General features: G+C 37.3%; 4 protein-coding genes and 2 long non-coding RNA genes across 10 annotated transcripts; 2 read left to right on the top strand and 4 right to left on the bottom strand.

The window, feature by feature from the left end:
- The first annotated feature begins 68 nt into the window (after positions 1 to 68).
- Positions 69 to 1,923, top strand: LOC134178283 (uncharacterized). Of its 5 annotated transcripts, none has more exons than XR_009969612.1 (5): positions 69 to 171; positions 246 to 320; positions 1,037 to 1,604; positions 1,672 to 1,766; positions 1,834 to 1,923. It is a non-coding gene; the product is annotated as an uncharacterized LOC134178283 (long non-coding RNA). The 5 variants fall into 5 exon arrangements; XR_009969616.1 differs by having other exon boundaries at positions 1,037 to 1,054; positions 1,229 to 1,604; positions 1,672 to 1,917; XR_009969614.1 differs by having other exon boundaries at positions 1,037 to 1,287; positions 1,483 to 1,604; positions 1,672 to 1,917.
- A 232-nt stretch (positions 1,924 to 2,155) lies between these two features.
- LOC134179094 (uncharacterized) lies at positions 2,156 to 7,647 on the bottom strand. The gene is made up of 3 exons (XR_009969779.1): positions 7,509 to 7,647; positions 7,360 to 7,433; positions 2,156 to 2,396 (listed from the first exon to the last, which is right to left on the bottom strand). It is a non-coding gene; the product is annotated as an uncharacterized LOC134179094 (long non-coding RNA).
- A 91-nt stretch (positions 7,648 to 7,738) lies between these two features.
- Positions 7,739 to 9,596, bottom strand: LOC134178117 (probable RNA-binding protein 18). The gene is made up of 6 exons (XM_062644908.1): positions 9,501 to 9,596; positions 8,891 to 8,979; positions 8,702 to 8,828; positions 8,556 to 8,642; positions 8,438 to 8,496; positions 7,739 to 8,222 (listed from the first exon to the last, which is right to left on the bottom strand). Exons 1-6 carry the CDS (start codon positions 9,594 to 9,596, stop codon positions 8,054 to 8,056), a joined length of 627 nt encoding a protein of 208 aa, XP_062500892.1. The 3' UTR covers positions 7,739 to 8,053.
- On the bottom strand, positions 9,417 to 10,184 carry LOC134178118 (microtubule nucleation factor SSNA1-like). The gene is made up of 2 exons (XM_062644909.1): positions 9,908 to 10,184; positions 9,417 to 9,842 (listed from the first exon to the last, which is right to left on the bottom strand). Exons 1-2 carry the CDS (start codon positions 10,157 to 10,159, stop codon positions 9,732 to 9,734), a joined length of 363 nt encoding a protein of 120 aa, XP_062500893.1. The 5' UTR covers positions 10,160 to 10,184; the 3' UTR covers positions 9,417 to 9,731.
- LOC134178116 (uncharacterized) lies at positions 10,178 to 12,196 on the top strand. Its single transcript, XM_062644906.1, has 7 exons — positions 10,178 to 10,224; positions 10,293 to 10,342; positions 10,430 to 10,519; positions 11,006 to 11,054; positions 11,132 to 11,193; positions 11,249 to 11,401; positions 11,804 to 12,196. The coding sequence occupies exons 1-7, from the start codon at positions 10,210 to 10,212 to the stop codon at positions 12,060 to 12,062; spliced, it is 678 nt and encodes a 225-aa protein (XP_062500890.1). The 5' UTR covers positions 10,178 to 10,209; the 3' UTR covers positions 12,063 to 12,196.
- Positions 12,060 to 20,581, bottom strand: LOC134178115 (probable tubulin polyglutamylase TTLL9). The gene is made up of 20 exons (XM_062644905.1): positions 20,534 to 20,581; positions 20,404 to 20,473; positions 18,268 to 18,307; positions 17,528 to 17,614; positions 16,292 to 16,400; positions 15,462 to 15,547; positions 15,334 to 15,367; positions 15,208 to 15,273; positions 15,036 to 15,104; positions 14,934 to 14,963; positions 14,422 to 14,488; positions 14,327 to 14,367; positions 14,046 to 14,133; positions 13,926 to 13,984; positions 13,457 to 13,519; positions 13,302 to 13,396; positions 13,009 to 13,047; positions 12,834 to 12,947; positions 12,656 to 12,780; positions 12,060 to 12,297 (listed from the first exon to the last, which is right to left on the bottom strand). Exons 1-20 carry the CDS (start codon positions 20,579 to 20,581, stop codon positions 12,212 to 12,214), a joined length of 1,416 nt encoding a protein of 471 aa, XP_062500889.1. The 3' UTR covers positions 12,060 to 12,211.
- Positions 20,582 to 20,609: the final 28 nt, after the last annotated feature.

The following is a 20,609-nucleotide window of genomic DNA, read 5'->3' as shown; positions in this document are numbered from 1 at the left end:
TTTTTTGGTCCACTTCACACACATCCCGGATATATAGCCCGGATAAGATTAACTTGCACGTGCACAGTAGACCATTCTCACGTGCACAAATGACTAGTAGTTCGAAATGTGAGGTGTTATGCTGACAGATCGTGGGAATTGCGCTTTCTCTGCGATCAGTTACCACACTGAGTAAGCAACAGTGGCTAGTGAAAGGAGAGCCCCAATATGGGGAATGTTGATTGCTACAAACGGTTTTTTTGCAGAAATCGACTTTCTCAAGAAACAATTGACTCCAGAAAAAGCTCTTCGTGATGCAACTATCATACAAGACGGCAGAGGTTTGTACATTTTGCTAGTTAATTGATATTAGTTAATTAACTAATTATTAATTTATTAGAATACAGTATTTAGTAATATTAAAGAACAATTTATGTATTTATGGTAGTATTTTTTAACCTTAAATGTGATTTAATAAATAGTAATTTATAATTTATAAGTATATATATATATTTTAGAGAGAGAAATAATATTATATTTTATAACAAACTACTAACAGACAAAACCGGCAAATCCCAAGCAATTATATCAGCATCTAACATTAATTAATCGACTTTGTATAATGCGAGCATTAAAGTTTCACAAATTAACAGACAGTTGTTGCATTACATTATATGTATATGGATAATGTGTGTTAGATACCCACGTAGGTGGTTTTATATAATATATGTATTTCTAAATGTATATAATATATATATTATATATATATATATATATATATATACCATATATTTGTATATAATACAGATAACACAGATAACACATATCCGCCCTAAGGACGGAAGCACAAAGAGTCTAAGTCATAATAATTAGGCAGATAGTCACTAATCAGTCTTGAATTATACTGCCATAAACGAACAGATAACTGTTCGTGTATATATATATATATATATATATATATATATATATATATATATACACTAGTAACTATTGCAGAAGAACCCGTTTTTAATTAATCATGTACTCTGCTGTTACTGCAATTAATTTGTTTGCATAGGAAATGTATGACAAACAGGTAGGATCACAGGAAGCTGTTGATCTGCGTCATGGACAGTCTGTTGCCACAGAACACAGTTTTTCATTAGCCTAAAATAGAAGCAATCCATGATCCATTTTAACATAAAACAGGAATAACTTGTTCTGAACACTCATTCTGTAAACTCTAACTACAATCTGTTCCTCTCTATAGATCAAGGAATATGAACAATCCAGGACATTTGTTGTTGTGAATTCAGTTAATATGTAGTGGTGAGCTAATATTTAGTGGTGGAAGTTTTGATTGATGTCTACAGTCAATGTTATTAATTAAATTTATATAGTAAATGTCGATTGATTATTGCAGTTAATATTTATTGATTTAATACATTTCATATTTCTTTGATTAATTAACACAGTCAATATTGTAAATAGAGTCAACGTAACTTCTTATTCTGGTTGTTGCAGATTCTAGATGAGTAACCTGGATAACTTCCATTGTTGCACCTGCCAGAAGACGAATTACATGTGTGGTTTAGGCATAATTCACCTATGTTTTGATTAATTAACATTTTCTGGATCTCGATAAGGTACTTGCATGCAATGTCTCAGTTGTATGTACTGCACTTGTAAGTCAAAGAAGGTTTGAATTTTTAGTTCATCTTTTGAGATTATCCACAGAGTTACACAGAAAGTGCCTTTTCTTCAGGGAGCTGCTGTGACCATTTTTCTGAAGAAATGAGTGCAACTAAGTTTGTATAGCTGCATTGCATTTTGACTCGTAGTGCTTTTAGCTATTGTACTTTGTACATTTGATAGATTATTTGCAGGATCTTTTGGGAGACCAGCCATGCTGAAAGAGATTTCTGAATAAATTTGCATACATGATGGTGTATCTATTTATATCTATAATGCTCACTTGAACGATCTGCCGTCATTGTGTCCCTGGCTGTTAGATTGGGAGTTGCTCTCAGATAGGGCTCCATATATGAGGGCTAGCTGTTACAGTAATTCTGGTTTCAAAACTTGATAAATACCAAAGGGCGGTGTTTCTTTACTATGATGAGATGGAGCAGTTGATGATGCGTATTCACAGTATCTTATACCATGCTCAAATTGACCACAAATAGAACTACGTATATACAAGCACAAAACATTATCATGTTACTTTGAGTCTTTCTTCAACATCTAGAGCGTACACTGTTATATCCAACTGGTAATGACTATAACTGGTTAAGATTGAGTTATGCGTATACAGCATTGTAAACTGGTAAACAAACGTCATAAATCTGGTAAGAAACGTCACAGCAGTTGCTAGATTTTGCTAGAGAGTACTTTGACATGTCATTCCCCGATCCACCTTCCAATATTCTTCACACATCCTATACACACAATGCAAAATATTAAGCATCTCATTCTTCAGGTAAATTTTTGAATCTCTTTCTACGCATTGTAGTGTTCTGTCTAAGTGACTAGATGATTCTAGTTAGCATTTCATGTCCCATTTAATTATGAGATTGTACACTACATGAACTAGTTACTTGTAATCACATGTACCACAGATCCTTGCTAAGTACCTATAGCTAAAGCATGCTTCTTTTAAAGTGTGCCTACACTATCTTGTTTAGACAGTGTAGATATTAACCAATATGCATGAGAATTTGTTCGTGTCCAGAATACCACAAATTATATTAGCTCACCACTAGTCATGTTAACTGAATTCACAACTACAAATGTCGATTAGTAATACTCTGCCACCTAACTGCAGTAAAGTAATAAAAATACTTTGAGTTGAACAAGTTTGTTCCTTAATTTAATGTCCATACTCCTGTCTAAGTGATGTCCTCCCACAGGTTATTCAAGAAGACAAGTGGTTCAACAAAGTCTGTCACATTCCTGACACTTTGAATCTTGAACTCTTGACTTGAGCAAGATACAGCAATTTCAACAAATTCTGTCAGACAAGCCAGCCTCTGCTGTGGCATTTGGTGACGTGACTACAGTAGCTACCAAATGTCTAGACTGGCATGTGACAGATGGTTACCTAATACACTGCTTGAAGGTATGGCATCGCTTCTCAATTGCTCATCACAAGATTGTCTTTGCCTTGTGCTATCCATAGTTTGCTAATTCACGTTGAACACATCCATAGCATTAGCTCTGTACAACAGAAAGAAGATTAGACTTATATTCCTGATTGTCAACGTACAAACTGATGCCTTAACTGGATCTTCTGTTGCATTAAATACATTGATGAGTGGAAATCATTGTACAGTGGTTGCTTTAGATTCGAATTCAAAAGCTTCCTTCTATGGTGACCCATTGGGATACCCAGTTCCTACTAACTTGTTGGTAGAACTAATACAAATACTGGACTATGTAAGCACTGCCTTAGGTGAAAGAGTGGATATTCATGATTTGATTCCTATGCATAGGCCGACATTTGAAAAGATGGAAAACACGCATGATTAAGGCATTGCAAAAATTTCCCAATACAAACATGTTCTTCTCTTTGTGGGGTTATTGCCTTTGTTTTTGTGGCAGTTGCAGCATTTTCTCCAGAGAATCTGTGGGCACACATCTGTTCACCACAGCTGTCCTTCTATGTGACAAAGCAAAACTCAAACTTTACCTTCAACCAGGGTTCTCCCCAGGATTTCAGGAAAGTGTAGCGCTAGCCCTTCCCTAAGACCACACCCATCCAATAACGTCATGACAAAGTCCCAATTGCAATACTGATCTATTATCAATATATTAGACTTGCTGCTGAAAATCGTCTATACTAGTTGTTGTTTACAGGCTGTCAGCTATCAGTAACCCATTAGTTGGAAGAGTACAAATTTAGCACGGACAGCTGTTGAAGTCAAGATATTGCTTTGACTTGCAACCATGCATTGACAAACCTGTTAACTAGTCTACTAAGTAGCAGTGCAAGCTTGCTAGATACACAATTGAATGCATAAACACAATGACATACTATTATTCGTAATCATTGCTTCAAACAGTGACTGAGTATATACCCTAAGGTTGCTGCTACGTTAGAGAGTAATAAGCAAAATTGTGTTCAATCTTACAAGCTGTCCACTATATAATGAAATTATGCTGACTCTGTTACAATATTGTAATGTATCTGTTCCTCTTGAAAGCCCACTCCAGACATGCAGCGTTAAAGTCAAAGTCTTCTAAACAGGGACCTTCAATAGAGATAAACAGCAGCTGCACTGTGATTTTGATGCTCAGACAGAGTTTCTCAGAGGTGTCTTTATTCTATTCAGTTCAGAAAAGCCCTCTCACAGTCAGCAGTGGAAGCAGGGATTAGCTGGGCAATGGCTGCAAGGTTACAAATGTTTGGAAACACTAAGGAAAGGTTCTCTTTTCTTCACAATTGTAGCCATCACATCTTGTTCTGTATGGCAAAGAATTTGCACTTTGAAGTGGCACAGCTGTTGGAATCCGACTGGAACTATTTTTGCAAAATGGTCAGTCAGCGGTCCTATTCAGTATTGGCTAAGCCGCCTACTTAGTAAGCAGGTTCTAAACATGCAAATTACATCATTAAGATTACCTTGGGTGGGCGAGTATTTCTTCAACCTTATGAAGCAGCAGCTGCAATGAACATGGATGAACCTAAACCAAAACCCAGAAAGACTGATGCCATGCCCTTCCTTTTAGCTCTAGTCACTCCTCTCATGGCCAGAGTCCATGAAATGGTCACACAAAGTGCAAAGCTAGTCTTTTGTGACTCAACAGCCAAACTTGATACCTTAAACACAGCTGTGTTCATACTTAGCTGCGGCACATCAGTAGGAGCTCTACCACTTGCTGCAGTTATGACATCCAGTGAAGATGCTGTTACCTTGTCAGCAGGGTTTACAGCACTGTGCCACATACTGCCCAAGTGTGCATTTTTTTGGAAGAGGCCCAAATCTTGGACCACAAGCATTACTGACAGATGAATGTGCAAGCGAACGGATTGCTCTAAAGAGTACATGGCCTCAAGCGGAATTACACCTACATGTCTTTCATTTTTTACAAACTATATGAAGATGGCTTTGGAGCTCAAATTTTGGTATCTGTGGTACAGACAGAATTACCTGTATAGCTCTAACAAAACAACTTGTTTATGCCCCAAGTGAGCAAGCATTGACTGAAATTAAACATGAAGTAGACAAAAGCGCTTTTCAGACATTCAAAAAGAGACTAGGTGATTACTGGCAACAAAGGAAAGAATGGGCTGTGTGTTTCCGAAAGAACTTTCCCACATGAGGCAACTATACTAACCATTATTCAGAGGCTAGCATACGCATCAGAAAAGACATCCTTTTCCAAAGAAATAAAGCTTGGAATGTGGTACAAATGTTCAATCTTCTCACACAGACTCTCGAACTGTATTACCAGCGACGTTTAATATCTGTTGCCACAAACAGATTAGATCATTTTGTCTCTACAAGACTTACTGTGACAGGAGTAAAAGCGTACACCATTCCATCTGACGACATTGTCGCATCAGATGACCCAGACGTTTACACTGTTGTGAGTCAGTCAGATAAGAATACAATGTGGTAGTAGACTTACAACTGGGTGAGTGCACCTGTCCCATCGGAATGCAAAGTCAACCTTGCAAACACCAATTTGCAACAGCAATGAAGTATCGCAAAAGCAGTGTCAAAACTATCCCAACTTATTCACCTCAAGGCCGTCAGCTTTTTGCAGCAGTGGCATTAGCACTGCTAACCCATTTCCTTTTAACAGTAGTGTCCACCAAAAAGCTGAAGAAGAACATCTAAAGTCTCTTCCATCAGTATGAACTGGTCTGACGAAGATATCAAACGTTCCTTTGAAAAAATTGCTCCTTGTTCCTGTGAAACAACTGAAGTGGCAACTGCAGCTGACGACAACATTGATTTTAGCAATACATTTCAAAGAGATCAAGCACAACCAATTAATAGAGGAAGCTATGAAAAGTCAAGGAACGTCATTGAAAGAGTACTACAGGTCACTAAAGATATCAAGGATGGCCTGCATGAAAGTCATGTCACAGACAGCTTCATAGCTGCAGTAGAAACGGTTTTGTTCCAATTATTGAAAACTACAAGGCAAAGGAATCCACTCACCTGGTACACAGTAGCGACTGCTTTCTGCTCTACACATGTTTGGTAAAGAGGTGGGAGTCAGAAAACAAAAGAAAAAGATTCGAGTACAACCTATTGCTGTAGCTAGACGACACTTCAAGTCCTTTTCTACCCGTCCAGCATCAGCAGGACGTCCAAGTTTGTTCATGAAAGCCAAAGCTACAACCAAAATATCCCCACACGAATCCACCAGAGAGCAAGGAGAAACCACAATCTGACAATAAGTTTAAAAACAAATACCCCTAATGCCATCTAAATTGTACAAGGATACAAGATTTTTTGAGTTGAGAAAACTGTTTATGTTAATATTCCTTGATATAAAGAGAGAAACAGATTGTAATTAGTGTTCAGAATGAGTTTTCAAAACAAGTCATTCCAGTTTAATGTCCAGCAAACTGTGCACCCACTAGGGAAATAGGCATCTCCATTGTGTGTGTTTTAATTTTATTGTTTAAAATGGATCATGGATTGCTTCTATGTATTGTAAGCTAATGAAAAACTGTGTTCTGTGGCAACAGACTGTCTGGATCAATAACTTCCTGTAATCCTGCCTGTTTGCCATACATTTCTTATGCAAACAAATTAATTTCAGTAACAGCAGAGTACATGATTAATAAACAGGTTCTTCTGCAATAGTTACTAGTATATACAGTAGTGGACAAAAGTATTTGCCGGGTAGTTTTTGTTGTTGATTTTTCATCATATTCTGGACTACAGAATGGAAATAAGTGCTGATATGAGCAGAAATTGATAAGTTAGTTTGTTTTCAAAGGTTGTAATATTGCTTGCATTGAATATGCTTTGATAAGTTGTAATGTAAACTTAATTAATCTGTTTTAACTAGGTTGTAACAATAATCTTAATTAAATTGCAACAACCAACTGATTTAGACTCAATTCTGTACCAATTAGTCTTGATTTTCCTATTGCATGACAAACATTGACCAAAAAGTCGCTTTGTTAATATTTTGTGCTTCCACCCAAACACAAACATCCTGAAAACCTTTGAAATTTCTTGCCTGGCAAATACTTTGTCCACTACTGTATATATACACATATAAATTATAAATTACTATTTATTAAATCACATTTAAGGTTAAAAAAATACTACCATAAATACATAAATTGTGCTTTAATGTTACTAAATACCGTATTCTAATAAATTAATAATTAGTTAATTAACTAATATCAATTAACTAGCAAAATGTACAAACCTCTGTCGTCTTGTATAATAGTTGCATCACGAAAAGCTTTTCTGGAGTCAAATGTTTCTCGAGAAAGTCGATTTCTGCAAAGAAAACGGTTTGTAGCAACCAACATTCCCCATATTGGGGCTCTCCTTTCACTAGCCACTGCTGCTTACTGAGTGTGGTAACTGCTCGCAGAGAAAGCGCAATTCCCACGATCTGTCAGCATAACAACACATTTCGAACTACTAAGTCATGCATGATCCAACATGCGTGCACGTGAGAATGGTCTACCGTGCACGTGTAAGTTAAACTTATCCGGGCTATATATCCGGGATGTGTGTGTGAAGTGAACCCCCAAAAAATTTGCGCCCGGACGCGCAAGAGGGCCTGGGTACGAGGCTATGCAGATAGTCAGAGCCGTATAGACTGATCTCTGCACACGAGGAAAGTGGGCGGAGAGAAGAAAGCAGATGAGTGAAGTCCAGCGAAAAGTTTACAATAACATTGCAAGTTCAAGTGTGACTCACATGTAATTATAAGCAATTGCACACATAGAGTTCAGACTGTGTGGCTATACCTAATGATTAAACAGTTGCTTTAGTAGAACAGTTCCAGACATCACAAAAAATAGAATTATTGTCACCATCAATACACTAATTAATTGTCATGATACAATACATGTCTAGCCATTTTAAATACTGTAGTTAGTGACTATCAATCATGTGTTAACATGTGGTCTACCAGTAGCGCTGTAAGGAGCATATCTTTTCTCATCACTTTGTTTTAGTTTATGATCACAACCATTTTCATCTTTTTCAGTTCCTAATGGATTGTCTCCTTCCATTGACTTCAACTTTGCTTCAATCTCTCTAATTTTGTCTTCAGCTCTACACATGCGCATCAGTTACAACAATTGCATGATTCGATTCGGTCTACACTACACACACACACACACACACACACACACACACACACACACACACACACACACACACACACACACAGCACATAAACACCAGATTGACACATACAGTACACTGATAATCAGTCACAACTTGTTGATCTAGTCTACAAGAACAGTGTAGATCATTGACATACATACTGTTTACGATTCATATGCTTCACATCTGGCTTGGTTGGTTGAGGATTTAACTCCGAATCCTGAATGTAGTCAGTCAATTAAACAGCCAACACGTACTCCTGCTATTGCATCAGCTTACAGATGATGAGGGTCGAGCCCAGTCCACTTTCAGTTGCCTTCCAATTGCAATCTTACCATTCAGATTGAGACGTGCTTTGTCTGCTTCCTTCACAAGATGAAGATATCCATTTATCAGCAGATAAACATAGTGTAACAAGTCCGCACTTGTCTATTGCTGAATTCTACAAAACAGTAGCCTCTTGGTTCTCCTTTTTGAGGCCCACGAGTGTGAAACACATACACTAGGTGTTTCACAGCACCATATTGCTTACAAATTTGCATTAAATGATATCTGCAGGTAACATAGCAAATTGACAGTGGTTTGACCATACATAACTTTGTGAAAAGTCTTACTCTGTCAATCGTCTGTCCAAATTTCCTATCCATATCTTGTGCTGAAGGATTTCATCAGAAGGGATTTCATTTCTTACCAATACAGGATCCTACCCAAGCACACAAACATAGGGCAACCCCTAACCCTAACCCGTAACCCTAATCCTAACATTGACCATCATTACATATGACACAAAGCATGTCTATAATTTAACAAGTGAGAATGTATAAACAGATAGCAGAGACACATAAATACAGAAAGAATGACAAAATCTTAATTAGAAGAGAATTAAGCTCCTAAGCTAAAGACAGTTACTTGTTACTTCACTTATGCATGCTCAGTTGATAATCTACCAAGTTACATTTAGCATTTCTAAACTTCAATTAGAAACATTGTCACATTGCATGTTTCGTATAAGTTACTAGAACCTGTCTGTCTGTCAGTCTATCTAATTGTTCTGTCAATACACACATATGTAGTAATTGAAAGATGAATGAATGCTAGGTTGCATTAGTTAACAAACAGTAAGCTGCTGTGAACTGAAAAGACCCTAGAATCTAAATCTAATCAATTATAAGCTGCATTCTAAAGCTGTGGCAAGTAGAAGATATCCTCTATTCGATGTCTTACATCGTCTCTTTTCGGTTTTCGAACCAACCTAACGTCACTCGCCATTATGAAACAATAAGCGCATGCGCCTTGTTGTCCCTGGTAACCTCGTAACATTATTCACACACATTCTGCAATAACAAACTCTAAAGAAACTGTACACAGTATCAACACAGCTTGGCTGTGATTGCGATTCTACATCCACGTAGCAAGCTTCAAAATTTTCAAGACATGTACATGTACAGTAATTAGCTAGGATGGAGGTTGCCCTGACATTAGACTTCTGTCTTTCGGTCCAAAACCGTGGCTAGTAGTTGACTTTTCTTTTAGCACATGCAGCAAAGTCTGCGAACTTTCCAAAATCTAGAATAGAAATCAACATGATCACGCCCACGCAGTTACAAAATCGTTGTTTTTGTTTGTCTTGCCTTCACGTAGGCTGCCTCAGTCTCCGAAATTGTCCTGTCGTAATCGTTTCTAAGTGCCATCTTTTTTGCCAAGCTTTCATTAATTCTGGCGAGTCTTTCAGTCAAAATTCGTAAATCGTTTTGAATCTTTGACTTTTCTTCCTCTTCTAAAACGATCTGACGTTGAAGCTCATCACGTTTGGTGCAAAGGTCCTCGATACATTTGACCAACTCATTGTTGTAGCCCTGTAAGACTGCTCCTTGTTTCGCCATCTCACAACTCGACAACTCGAATATGCGCAGTTGAGAACGTGAGGCACGTGATGTTTGCAATGACGGTATTCTCGCAATGACTCTGAACGCCCGAAGTCTGATCCATTTACAAATGAACGTGTTTTGTTTGCAGGAACGGCCTGTTAAAAAGAGAAAAAGAGATTACTCTGCTTCGTCGTCAGAGTAAGAAATCTCTAGATCTAGCTTTAGTTTCTCTCTGTTGACAGGACATGCATGTTCTATAGCTAGATGTCAATGTGTTTTAATTAGAGACACTTCTGGAGACTTTAATGATACTGAAAGGAGTACATCTGACGACCGATCAAAGAGAAAGAAGAAAGCTAAGGAGAGAAAACACAAGTTTGTGCTTAATTGTCATGATATCTATCTACTGATTATTCTGGATTTCATTTAATTAACAATAGTGGTGCAAGCTTAAATACTTTTCAGTCCAATACGATTGCTTAGCTGAACATATCATGACTAGAAAACTACGCATCCTTTGAACTGGAAACAGGGTCATGTAATGAACCAAAGTATCTTTTGATTCTGTTCTAGAGACCTGCACAGCTGCAGCTTGTTGAAAATCTAATGACTATAGTGCTTACTCTTCTATTTGATCGGAGCTATTACATGATCTTGGTTCTACACATTTGGATGAAATGTTTTTTCCTATGATTGGTCTTGAAGAAATTATCTCAGCAGTATAGTTGTCACGTACTTTGCAAATTAATTAAATGCCAACTAGAATTAGCCAGCAGCAACTCACTGCATTCTACGCATCATTGTCATTATGTGCATGTGATGAGTGTATTATTTGTGTGCTTATTTTCATTTTCCTTTCAGAGAGAAGGCAAAGAAACACAAAGTTGGAAAAAAGAAACACAGCAAGAAAGTACTTTGTTACAAATGGACTGCCATACATAATTAAACCAAACTGCTGCTTGACTTAATTAATGTTCATATTCTCAGAAACACAAAGTCCGTCTGGGAGCCATTGATCAATCGAACTATGGCAAATATGGCCTTCTGACGTCAGTTTTATCACATTATCAGTTTACATGTATCTTCCCATTTCTGCTGCTTTAGAGAAACAGACATTGTCAACAAACAAGCAGAATTTTTCATGTGGCTGTTGGAAGTCAGACAAATTGATCCAGAAGTTCAGCCAAGATTTGAATTGAAGAAGCTGTTTGATGACTACAGAGAAGACTACAATACGGCTACACTGCCACACAAGAAGTAAGAAAATACAGAAATTACTACTACTGTACCACGAGGAGAACATTAGTCTTTCAAATTTGTGGATTTGATTAGTGCAAACCTTTTTACTACTAGGGCAGCCATATTATGATAAGAACATAACAGTGTGATAACTTAATAGTTATGCATGCAAATGCAGGCAGGTGGGTTAATGGTAGGTGGGCAAACACATAGGTGGGAGATGGGCAGTTGTATGCAATTACCTTGGAGCTTGGAATTCTGCCAATACCCACTATGGGCGTCAGCATCACAGAAGTTTCCACCAGGAAGTGCATGCAATTACACACACACACACACACACACACACACACACACACACACACACACACACACACACACACACACACACACACACACACAAGACTAATTAATGTATCATAGGTACTATGATCTTGAAACTTATGAGGCTATGAGAAGGCAAATAGGGAAGAAAAGGAAAGTGAAGGAGACAGTTGTTGTAAATGATGAGGAACAACATAGAAAACAGCTAAAAACTGCACATAGCACCACTTCAACTCTTACTGATCTTTCAGAAATGAAAAGAATTTTGAGGGAAAGGGCAGAGGAAGAGTACAAAAAGAAAGCAGGATTTAAGGCAGATGAAACACGTGGAGTGAGATATCACATCATACCACAATGAACATTTCTTGTAACTTCAATTAATTAAATAAAGCCACGTATATATGTATATTATCATGTACACTAATTAGAAAGGTCAACCTTTAGTAGGAAATTCCTCAATGAGGTTGGTCTTGTGTCAAGTTGTGGTCAGATGATGTAGGAATTAGCTTACAGTGTTGTTGCTCTCTGTTGTTGTTGACTGTTGAGAGATTTGAAAAGCTGTTTGAGCTGTTTCTCACGGTCATTATAGCAACCTAGCAACAACAACACAGTGATCACCAGATAATACCATCTTGCTTAAAAACCTGTATGTGTGCAAATAGGTGCAGATGCTGCTCAGTAGCAGTATAGATCACTACTGATGCATGCGTGCATATATATCAATACAACAAATCTACGATACAGGCGAATCCCATGAACTAAAATTACTGTCATTACACACACACACACACACACACACACACACACACACACACACACACACACACACACACACACACACACACACACACACGTATATTGTTTTTTATTTACATGCGTTCAAAACCAAACAATCCCCCAAACATATACATAGGGAAACAATCATTTTTAGTCAACTGACGCAAGTCTAACCAAGGAAGGTATTTGTTGGGTATAAGTGTGGTGTTCCTGCATCCCACAGCTCATCATCATTAGCGACAGGTCCATCATTCCACATGAGATCAAAACCACCAACACGCTTCTCATCTCCAGACAATCTAATCAACAAAAAGTAAAAGCAACAAACAGTAGTACAGCACATTACATATACCTATTCTCCATGTCCACAATGTGTAGAACATCATGCAGTAGGCCAACCTTTAACTCATAGTCTGACTGACTGCTTGCAGTTAATGAAGGAGATGCATTCACTTCGATTAGCCATCTGAATCAGCATACACAAACAAATGTTGCATTAAATAGTAAGAATGAGCAATGACACTCACGGTTTCATGTTGGAGTCAATCATGATGTCGAACCCATACCTACATAAAAATACAAGAAGATGTCCATATTAGAGAGCAACTAACGAACTAGTTTTGGGACTGGCATGTGTTAGAAATATGAAATTATTAGTGTAGTCAGTAGCTTTTGCGTGTGTTGTGTATTTTGTGTTTGCGTATTCCATGTTTGTGTACCCCGGCCCCTAGAGGGAACTATACACCTGAGTAATCTGGTGTGATGGAAATACTGACATAACATCATGTGTTGCTGTGTATCTTGAAGTGATGTGTCTTACAGTTCAAAACAATGTTTGTCATTGATCATAACCCTTTGCACAGAGTGCAGGCTTTTGACGAAAATGTCGTCAATGAGACGAAACAAAATGCTCACCTACAACCAGACAACACTAAATTCAGACAAGTGAGTGTGTTACTTGTCTCCATTTCTGACCGACTCTTGACCACGACGACCAGTCAGATATGTTCTCAATTGCTGCATTGACCATTTACATCCCTACAAGCAAAAACATTCAGATTTACTCTCCTCAGATCCGCCATCATGTGCATCAGGGATTCCAGGATGACAAAGGCAGAGCAAACAAGTGACAACATTCTACTGGCAACAGCAGAGGGTTGCTTGTAATTTACACGGGACATAACTTCAAGACTTTACAAGAGTCTCCTGACATTTTGTTACAGTTAGCTAACCGCACTTATTTTTAGAATTGTAATTTATGTCTATTGTCTCATCTACTACATACAACGATATACTACTACTACTACTAAATAAAAATAGTTCAGGCAAATATCAAATCATTTACTAAGTATACATTGTGAACATCTATGCCTATACTTGAATCTCGTCAGTTCTGAAATGTACATAATATTATTTACTCTAACTGCTTACATATTCCACTAACCTTTTCAGGATCGTAATCCGGTGCTGTTTTCTGTATTGCTACATTTGTGAGGTGAATGTCTACACAACATGGGAATGATAGTGTACACATTCGGTTGCACTAGAGGAATTAAGTGAATACAAGAATCACTGATGGTTTCTAGTGAAAATCGTGTGTTGGAGAAACGAGCAAATCCACTGCGATACAACCAGGCTTTAAGTGGTATATACTGCAAAACATAAATGCGATCACAGACTGTTGTTTAATTAGATGTCAGAAGTCATTGGCAAACTGATGTCATAATACAAAGGCAGGCATGCAGCAAAGGTGGGGCAAGTGGGTAATCCAAAGAATTAGATTGACAGGCAAATTATGCATAAGTCTCTAACTATAGCAATATCACATAAACAAACTGCACTTACCGATGTAACAAATACGTATACTCTGATATCAAATTTCCTACCTAAGAATCCGAGATCCCATAAAACTGACAAAGTCAAACATCAAGACCACTCACCTCCTATTAAATAAGGATTTTCAATATACCGTGCCACAACATATGTTTCTGGTGGTTCACGTTCACCCTGGTGGCATAACAAACTTAGTGTAAAATAGATGCATATGAGAGACTGCCAGACAGGCAGTTGGACATACAGATCACAAACAAACAGACTGCATGGTACACAAACAACAACAGCTATTTCCACAAGTTCTCAAGACTCTTTTCATTTTAATTTCCTGAAACAACAGAGTACTGCCTACAAAATGTCTACGTACAAAGATTATTAATTAATTAAACTGATCAACAAAATGTTACCACAGTGCAAATTAAGCAAAAGGAAACCGCTAGATACGGTACGTAAGATGCAATGACTTGCATCCATTGATTGAAAAACTAAAATTAATAAATGTAGTGATGCAGGTTTTCGGATCCATATTCACAAACTAAATTAAACACAATTTATACATAGAAACCAAGCAAGAAAACAAAATAAAATGAAAGTGGACTAAAGGAAAACATACACATACCTGAGAGCTGTCACGATGTATTGGATCCTCCTTCATAAAGAACAAATATGTTCAATATTAATTGTCTTTATTAATCATTTCGCCACACAAATAAACTCTCACTTTCTTCCAGTCTGTAATGTCTTTGAGTTTGCGAAACAAAAATATCCCTTTTCCTTGTGACTTAGCAACCTACAACAAACACAGAAACGTACACATGTGCACACCACACCAACACAGACACACGCAGACACCCCACACATGTGACATGAAGTAAATAGAGCAACTCATTAACTGGTTTCATGATCCAAATAATTCCAGGATATTTCTTAAATTCTTCAACAAAGAGATGATATTCTGCCTACATGAAGCATCACACAAATTTAGATATTATGATGTCATACCATAACGGAATACTAACTGGTAATTCGAATGTTGTTGGAAAGAAATCACATCTGAATAGTGGTAATTAAGTGACATGGAAGAAAGACAAATATACCAAACAATAATTTAATAGAGATGGTTACCATGACATGCATGTATTATTACTTGCTTGCTTCAAGTTTGCCATATTCTCGTTCCAGCTGTTTTCTATATCTCTTCAGGTTTCTTACCATCAAATTTTTTCTTGTTAACTATTGACAGAATTTAATGCACCAAATCACCAACACTAACAATACATTTCCCTCTTAATTAATCCCTATATGCACACGGGTATAACGTATAAAAGAAGCCTCTCTGTTGTGCACGCAATGTACATAGCTTTCTTGTCATGCTCTCTTGAACAAATGATTGTATCAGTGGCACTTGATTCCTGTGCTTTCTCACTCCTGTAACCAAGGCATGTACATGTTGCAATTATGCCATCATTTCCCTTATCATGACTTGAAGGCCAGTCATCACAGTCAGGGTTAGGGTTACGGGTTAGAGTTGGAGTTATGGGTTAAAGGTTATGGTTACGGGTTAGGGTTAGGGTTAGGGCTAAGGGTTAGGGTTAGTGTTAGAGTCCAGGGTTAGGGTTACACAGATAATAAGGGCTTGTAAATTAATATAATTTTGATACGAGCCTCTTGACTATGCTTCATGAACAGCCTTCATTCTTGAAATAATGATCGAGTTAACTCTGTTAAACAATGACTATCGTTTCATTGTTGTCAATCCAACATAAGCTGAAGCAATTTATATTCAAATCAGTCTTTGTACAGTCTTGGCATCCTGTCTTAATTGCTGGCATAGTCTAGTCGTACTCTAGCCCCATAGACTGGACAAGTAGGTAGATCAATCCTAGCCGGCCATTCATAAAGCCATTGCTTCATTAGGTGATAATTTAATCTTTGTGTGCGTGCACGTGCATACAGACACACGCTGCATAGCTTTACCTCATAGTGATTTCGAAAATGACATATGCGAACATGTTCTTCCATGTAGCAGTGATCAAAAAATTCTTTCATCCAACCAACATCACACCAGTAAATATCCCAATCATCACTACAGAAATACATATCAAATGTCAAAAAAGACTGCAGACAGACAAACAGACAGACAAACAGACAGACAAACAGACAGACAGACAAACAGACAGGCAGACAGATTGATATAGTTACCTCTTCTTCAAACCATACAGATGCATGGACAAATCTGTTGCCCCTGCCATCATGTTAACACAGACATATGTGGCAAAGACAAACAGATAGACAGACAGACAGACAGACAGACAGACAGACAGACAGACGACAGACAGACAGACGGACAGACAACAGACAAACAGATATATATATATATATATATATATATATATATATATATATATATATATATATATATATATATATATATATATATATATGGCATGTCCACTGATAACAGTGATGACTCTCTTTAGTGTCCTCTGTGTCTCTGGTGGGATTTAACACCTGCTTTTGAACGATATATATATACATACATACATTCATACATACAGACAAATTGTTTTGATTTGTTACGACTGCTACAACAACAACAACAACAACAACAACAACAACGAATCTTTAGGAAAGAAATATGTGCCTACACCAACTGTACAGTGCAGACAATCTGTACATCTCTATCAAATCAAACAGTGTGCATGTCATACAGTAAGACCAGATTTCTACATTACACTGTTGTTTAATAACAGCCATCGATCTTCAACATCTCAATTGTTAATTGCATTCAAGTTATGTTCTCATGTCATTCAAAGTTCTTCAATTCCTTCAACGGCTCTATTAATTAAAAGTCTTGTAGCATCTTTCCCCAGAGTCCAAGTGTTCAAACTCTAATGGCACAACCTTCACACACTTTTCTTCCATTGACATATAGCCCGATTGCTGTAGTTGCATGACTACTGTATGTACTGTCCTTGTTTCTCTATTATCTTACAGCTTGCAAACAGACAAACAAGTATAGGCAAACACACAAGCAAACAATCATGCAGAAGAGCCAGCAAACAATCATGCAGAAGAGCCAGCAAACAATCATGCAAAACAGCCAGCAAACAATAAACAGCCACGACAATCTATTCAGTTAAAGTGAAGATGACTTCCAAGTTTGGTATACTAGAGTTCAAGATAATTGCATGTACATATAGTCAATCTTACTCTTTTGTTTCCTGCCATCCTCTCTCTCGTAGCACATCAAGAATTGTATTGTGAAGACTGCATTTGAATCGAATTACTCGCACTTCACTATAAATACGTTTCAATTACCCTCATTCCGTCAAATATATATATAGAACAAAAGCAACTTTACCTAATACGTAGTAAGCTAAAATTACTTTGCATGTACTAAAGAAGCAACACACATACACACTGTATTTAGTTAGTTGCTATTTTCAGTGTATATATAGGCAAGCAGTAAGTGAGATACGTGATACATGAAATGAACGCTTGCTTCTAACAGTTTCCTTTATTTGAAAAGACAGAAGTAAACAAATACAAATACTGCAATTCAGATCGTGTTCTTGTCTTGTAGAAAGTTGTACTATACTACCACATGCAAAAATTGAAAAGTTGCTCATTACAAAATCTCGCCGTGAATCTGCTGTGAGTTGCAGTGAGTCACAGGAACTTGCTGCAAATTTGCTATAAAAATCTGTAAAGCCCAAATCCACTGTGAATCGTCATGGATTTACCACGTGTTCGCTGTCATTCATCTCGGATCCAATGTAACTCGCTGTAAAATCGCTATCAAATTTCACCGCATCTTTTGTCATGGGCGGTGTTCACATGCAAATAATGAAACTAACTGCAGCAACAATGAAATGATATGCTTCATTACAACTTGCCACTAGAAGACATCATTAAAATTACTCCATCGTTTAATAATTTTGTGCTCTCACCTTCCTGCTCGTTTCATGGGAATTGTCTTATGCTGAGGAACTACAAGAAACAGTGACAATGTGTAATATCACGTACAGCAAGCCCATTGCATTCAAATATATAATGTAATGTTATCTTAATTGATGTTTACTCACACTATGTTACAAACAAGGTGTATATACTTGCATGTAGCATGCAGCTATACATGATCTGTCTTACTCACATACTAGCCTTTGAACCAACTCAACTCTCAATTTCTTCATAAGTTAATCAATCAATTAAGTTCCAAAAACAAAATAACTATACCGAACTAGTTTACCACAAATCATGCATGCAATGGCTTGTCCCAATAGTGGCCTTCCTTTGTTGTGCCATAATGAAGTTCGAGATTTCTTCGGCCAACTGCTCAACAAAGTCTGCAGTGACGTTAAGGTAGAACCCCGACTCCTAGCTACCATTAGATGGAGAGTCTCTGCCAGGTCGCTCAGCCAACATGGATAAAAAAGCTCATTTAGGCAATTCAGCATGCAGTGTTTGGGGAGGTTGTTTTGAGAAGACGTTCTTTGACGTCCAGGTTTTAACCCCAATTGCCTGTCCTATGTTTCCTCGTCACTTGATTCACTTTTTCGTCGACATGAACAAGACAAATGTTGCAAATATGAGCAAAGGGTTCGTCAGGTAGAACAAGGTCATTCATTCTTATCGTACTTTCCTGCACTGGTGGAACTGGCAGAAAAACAACTACGCTTGTCAAAAAACTAGCTTCAATGCTTGCAGAAAAGAAGGCTCCTTCATACAGTACCACCATCAGTTGAATTCGTTGCAGCCTTGCCTTCTCACTGATTCGGTCCTCCATCATGTGCTTGAGAAGAGCACGTGCAAGACCAAAATTCTATTTACCAGACATTAGAATTCCACTTGCTGCCACCGAGGGTCGTCTCGGTGTAGTGGCAAGACTTTAATAGTAGCTTTTAGTTCTAATGTATTTTTAGATTGATGATGTACATACATACATACGTATACATACATACATACATACATACATACACACACACACACACACACACACACACACACACACACACACACACACACACACACACACATATATATATATATATATATATATATATATATATACATACATACATACATACATACATACATACATACATACATACATATATATATATATATATATATATATATATATATATATATATATATATATATATAGTCTACGCATAGTTACAATCATATATGTAGTACTATAGCTACATTGCCTGGTTTCACCCGGGTGCATTCAATTACGCGGAATTACCATGAAAGTACCAGGTAACCTTGTCTAGAATTTTAGTTACTGTTAGATGTTCTAAGTAATTAGCAGTGAGTATTCCATTTACAATTACATTCCGTATCCACACGTTAGCTTTGGATAGGACAGCTGGCTCAATGTATAATTAAATGTATGTGGTATCTTGAACTCTAAAAGAAACCATTAACTAATCCATTGTGGCGTCACGTATTGCAACCTTGCATTTAATTGTGACGTCACCTATCGTGACATCACCTAGAATTCCTACTAAACGTTCTATTTCTGCTGTTTAATTTCAACTATGCGAACGCAAAAAACCGTTTATTCCTTATGCTCTTTATAGTTTGAATGTCATGCCTAGTAATCACATCAATGTCAGACAGAATAGAGAGCTTTATCGCTCCAGCGTCGATCACCAAAAGGGGCACACCTATCGAAACTGACATTGTTACGTTCCTCTTTCATTCGGTAAGCATGTCTGCAAGGAGAATTCGAGCGACATGAGCCAAGAGTGAGAAAGTAGTAGGCACACAAACATTTAAGATCTTTATTGTCTGTTGTTGGATCTTGCAACGTAGACGAATATTCATGCAACTATACCATGGTTTTCACATTTATTAATTAAACTATCTAGATAATTATTAATAGTTATTAATAGTTAGATAATTATTTATTAACTTAAATAACTATAATATAGTAGCTATTTATAACTTACTCAAATTTGATAATAATTAATTAATTAAATGAGACAAACATTTTACCAACAAATTAACATACGCTCAAATCCTAACTAAAGTAAGCAACAAACACAAGTTATAGGTAATAGTTGTGCTGAACTAACGTGCTGCTGCTGCACTTGTTGCCTGTGTACATGTTGTGTTGCCAGTCGACGTCTCTGTTGCTCCTCTTACCTATAGAAGCAACTAAACGATCATCTATCTCTTACGTTTCAACTGAGTTCTATATCCTACCGTTCCATGGCCAGTTCTACTGGAATAGTCTGACGGTTTCCGCGACATCAGAAAACATACGGGACATACAAATTCG

Source organism: Corticium candelabrum, chromosome 4 (genome assembly GCF_963422355.1).
Source record: "Corticium candelabrum chromosome 4, ooCorCand1.1, whole genome shotgun sequence".
Taxonomy (NCBI): Eukaryota; Metazoa; Porifera; class Homoscleromorpha; order Homosclerophorida; family Plakinidae; genus Corticium; species Corticium candelabrum.
This window is presented reverse-complemented; position numbering and strand designations above follow the sequence as displayed.

Excerpts from the sequence above, each read along its gene's own strand:
- LOC134178116 (XM_062644906.1), top strand. Across the intron at positions 11,194-11,248 it reads GGCAAATATGGCCTTCTGAC|AGAAACAGACATTGTCAACA; the intron begins GTCAGTTTTATC and ends CTGCTGCTTTAG. Across the intron at positions 11,402-11,803 it reads GCTACACTGCCACACAAGAA|GTACTATGATCTTGAAACTT; the intron begins GTAAGAAAATAC and ends AATGTATCATAG.
- LOC134178115 (XM_062644905.1), bottom strand. The coding sequence starts at position 20,581 with ATGTCGCGGAAACCGTCAGACTATTCCAGTAGAACTGGCCATGGAACG. Across the intron at positions 18,308-20,403 it reads AACAAGTGCAGCAGCAGCAC|TTCCTCAGCATAAGACAATT; the intron begins GTTAGTTCAGCA and ends TGTTTCTTGTAG. Across the intron at positions 14,134-14,326 it reads TATACGTATTTGTTACATCG|TATATACCACTTAAAGCCTG; the intron begins GTAAGTGCAGTT and ends TATGTTTTGCAG.
- LOC134178118 (XM_062644909.1), bottom strand. The coding sequence starts at position 10,159 with ATGGCGAAACAAGGAGCAGTCTTACAGGGCTACAACAATGAGTTGGTC. Across the intron at positions 9,843-9,907 it reads CTGAGGCAGCCTACGTGAAG|ATTTTGGAAAGTTCGCAGAC; the intron begins GCAAGACAAACA and ends TTTCTATTCTAG.
- LOC134178117 (XM_062644908.1), bottom strand. The coding sequence starts at position 9,596 with ATGTTACGAGGTTACCAGGGACAACAAGGCGCATGCGCTTATTGTTTC. Across the intron at positions 8,643-8,701 it reads TAGAATTCAGCAATAGACAA|GAAGCAGACAAAGCACGTCT; the intron begins GTGCGGACTTGT and ends CATCTTGTGAAG. Across the intron at positions 8,223-8,437 it reads AAGCATATGAATCGTAAACA|AGCTGAAGACAAAATTAGAG; the intron begins GTATGTATGTCA and ends GCGCATGTGTAG.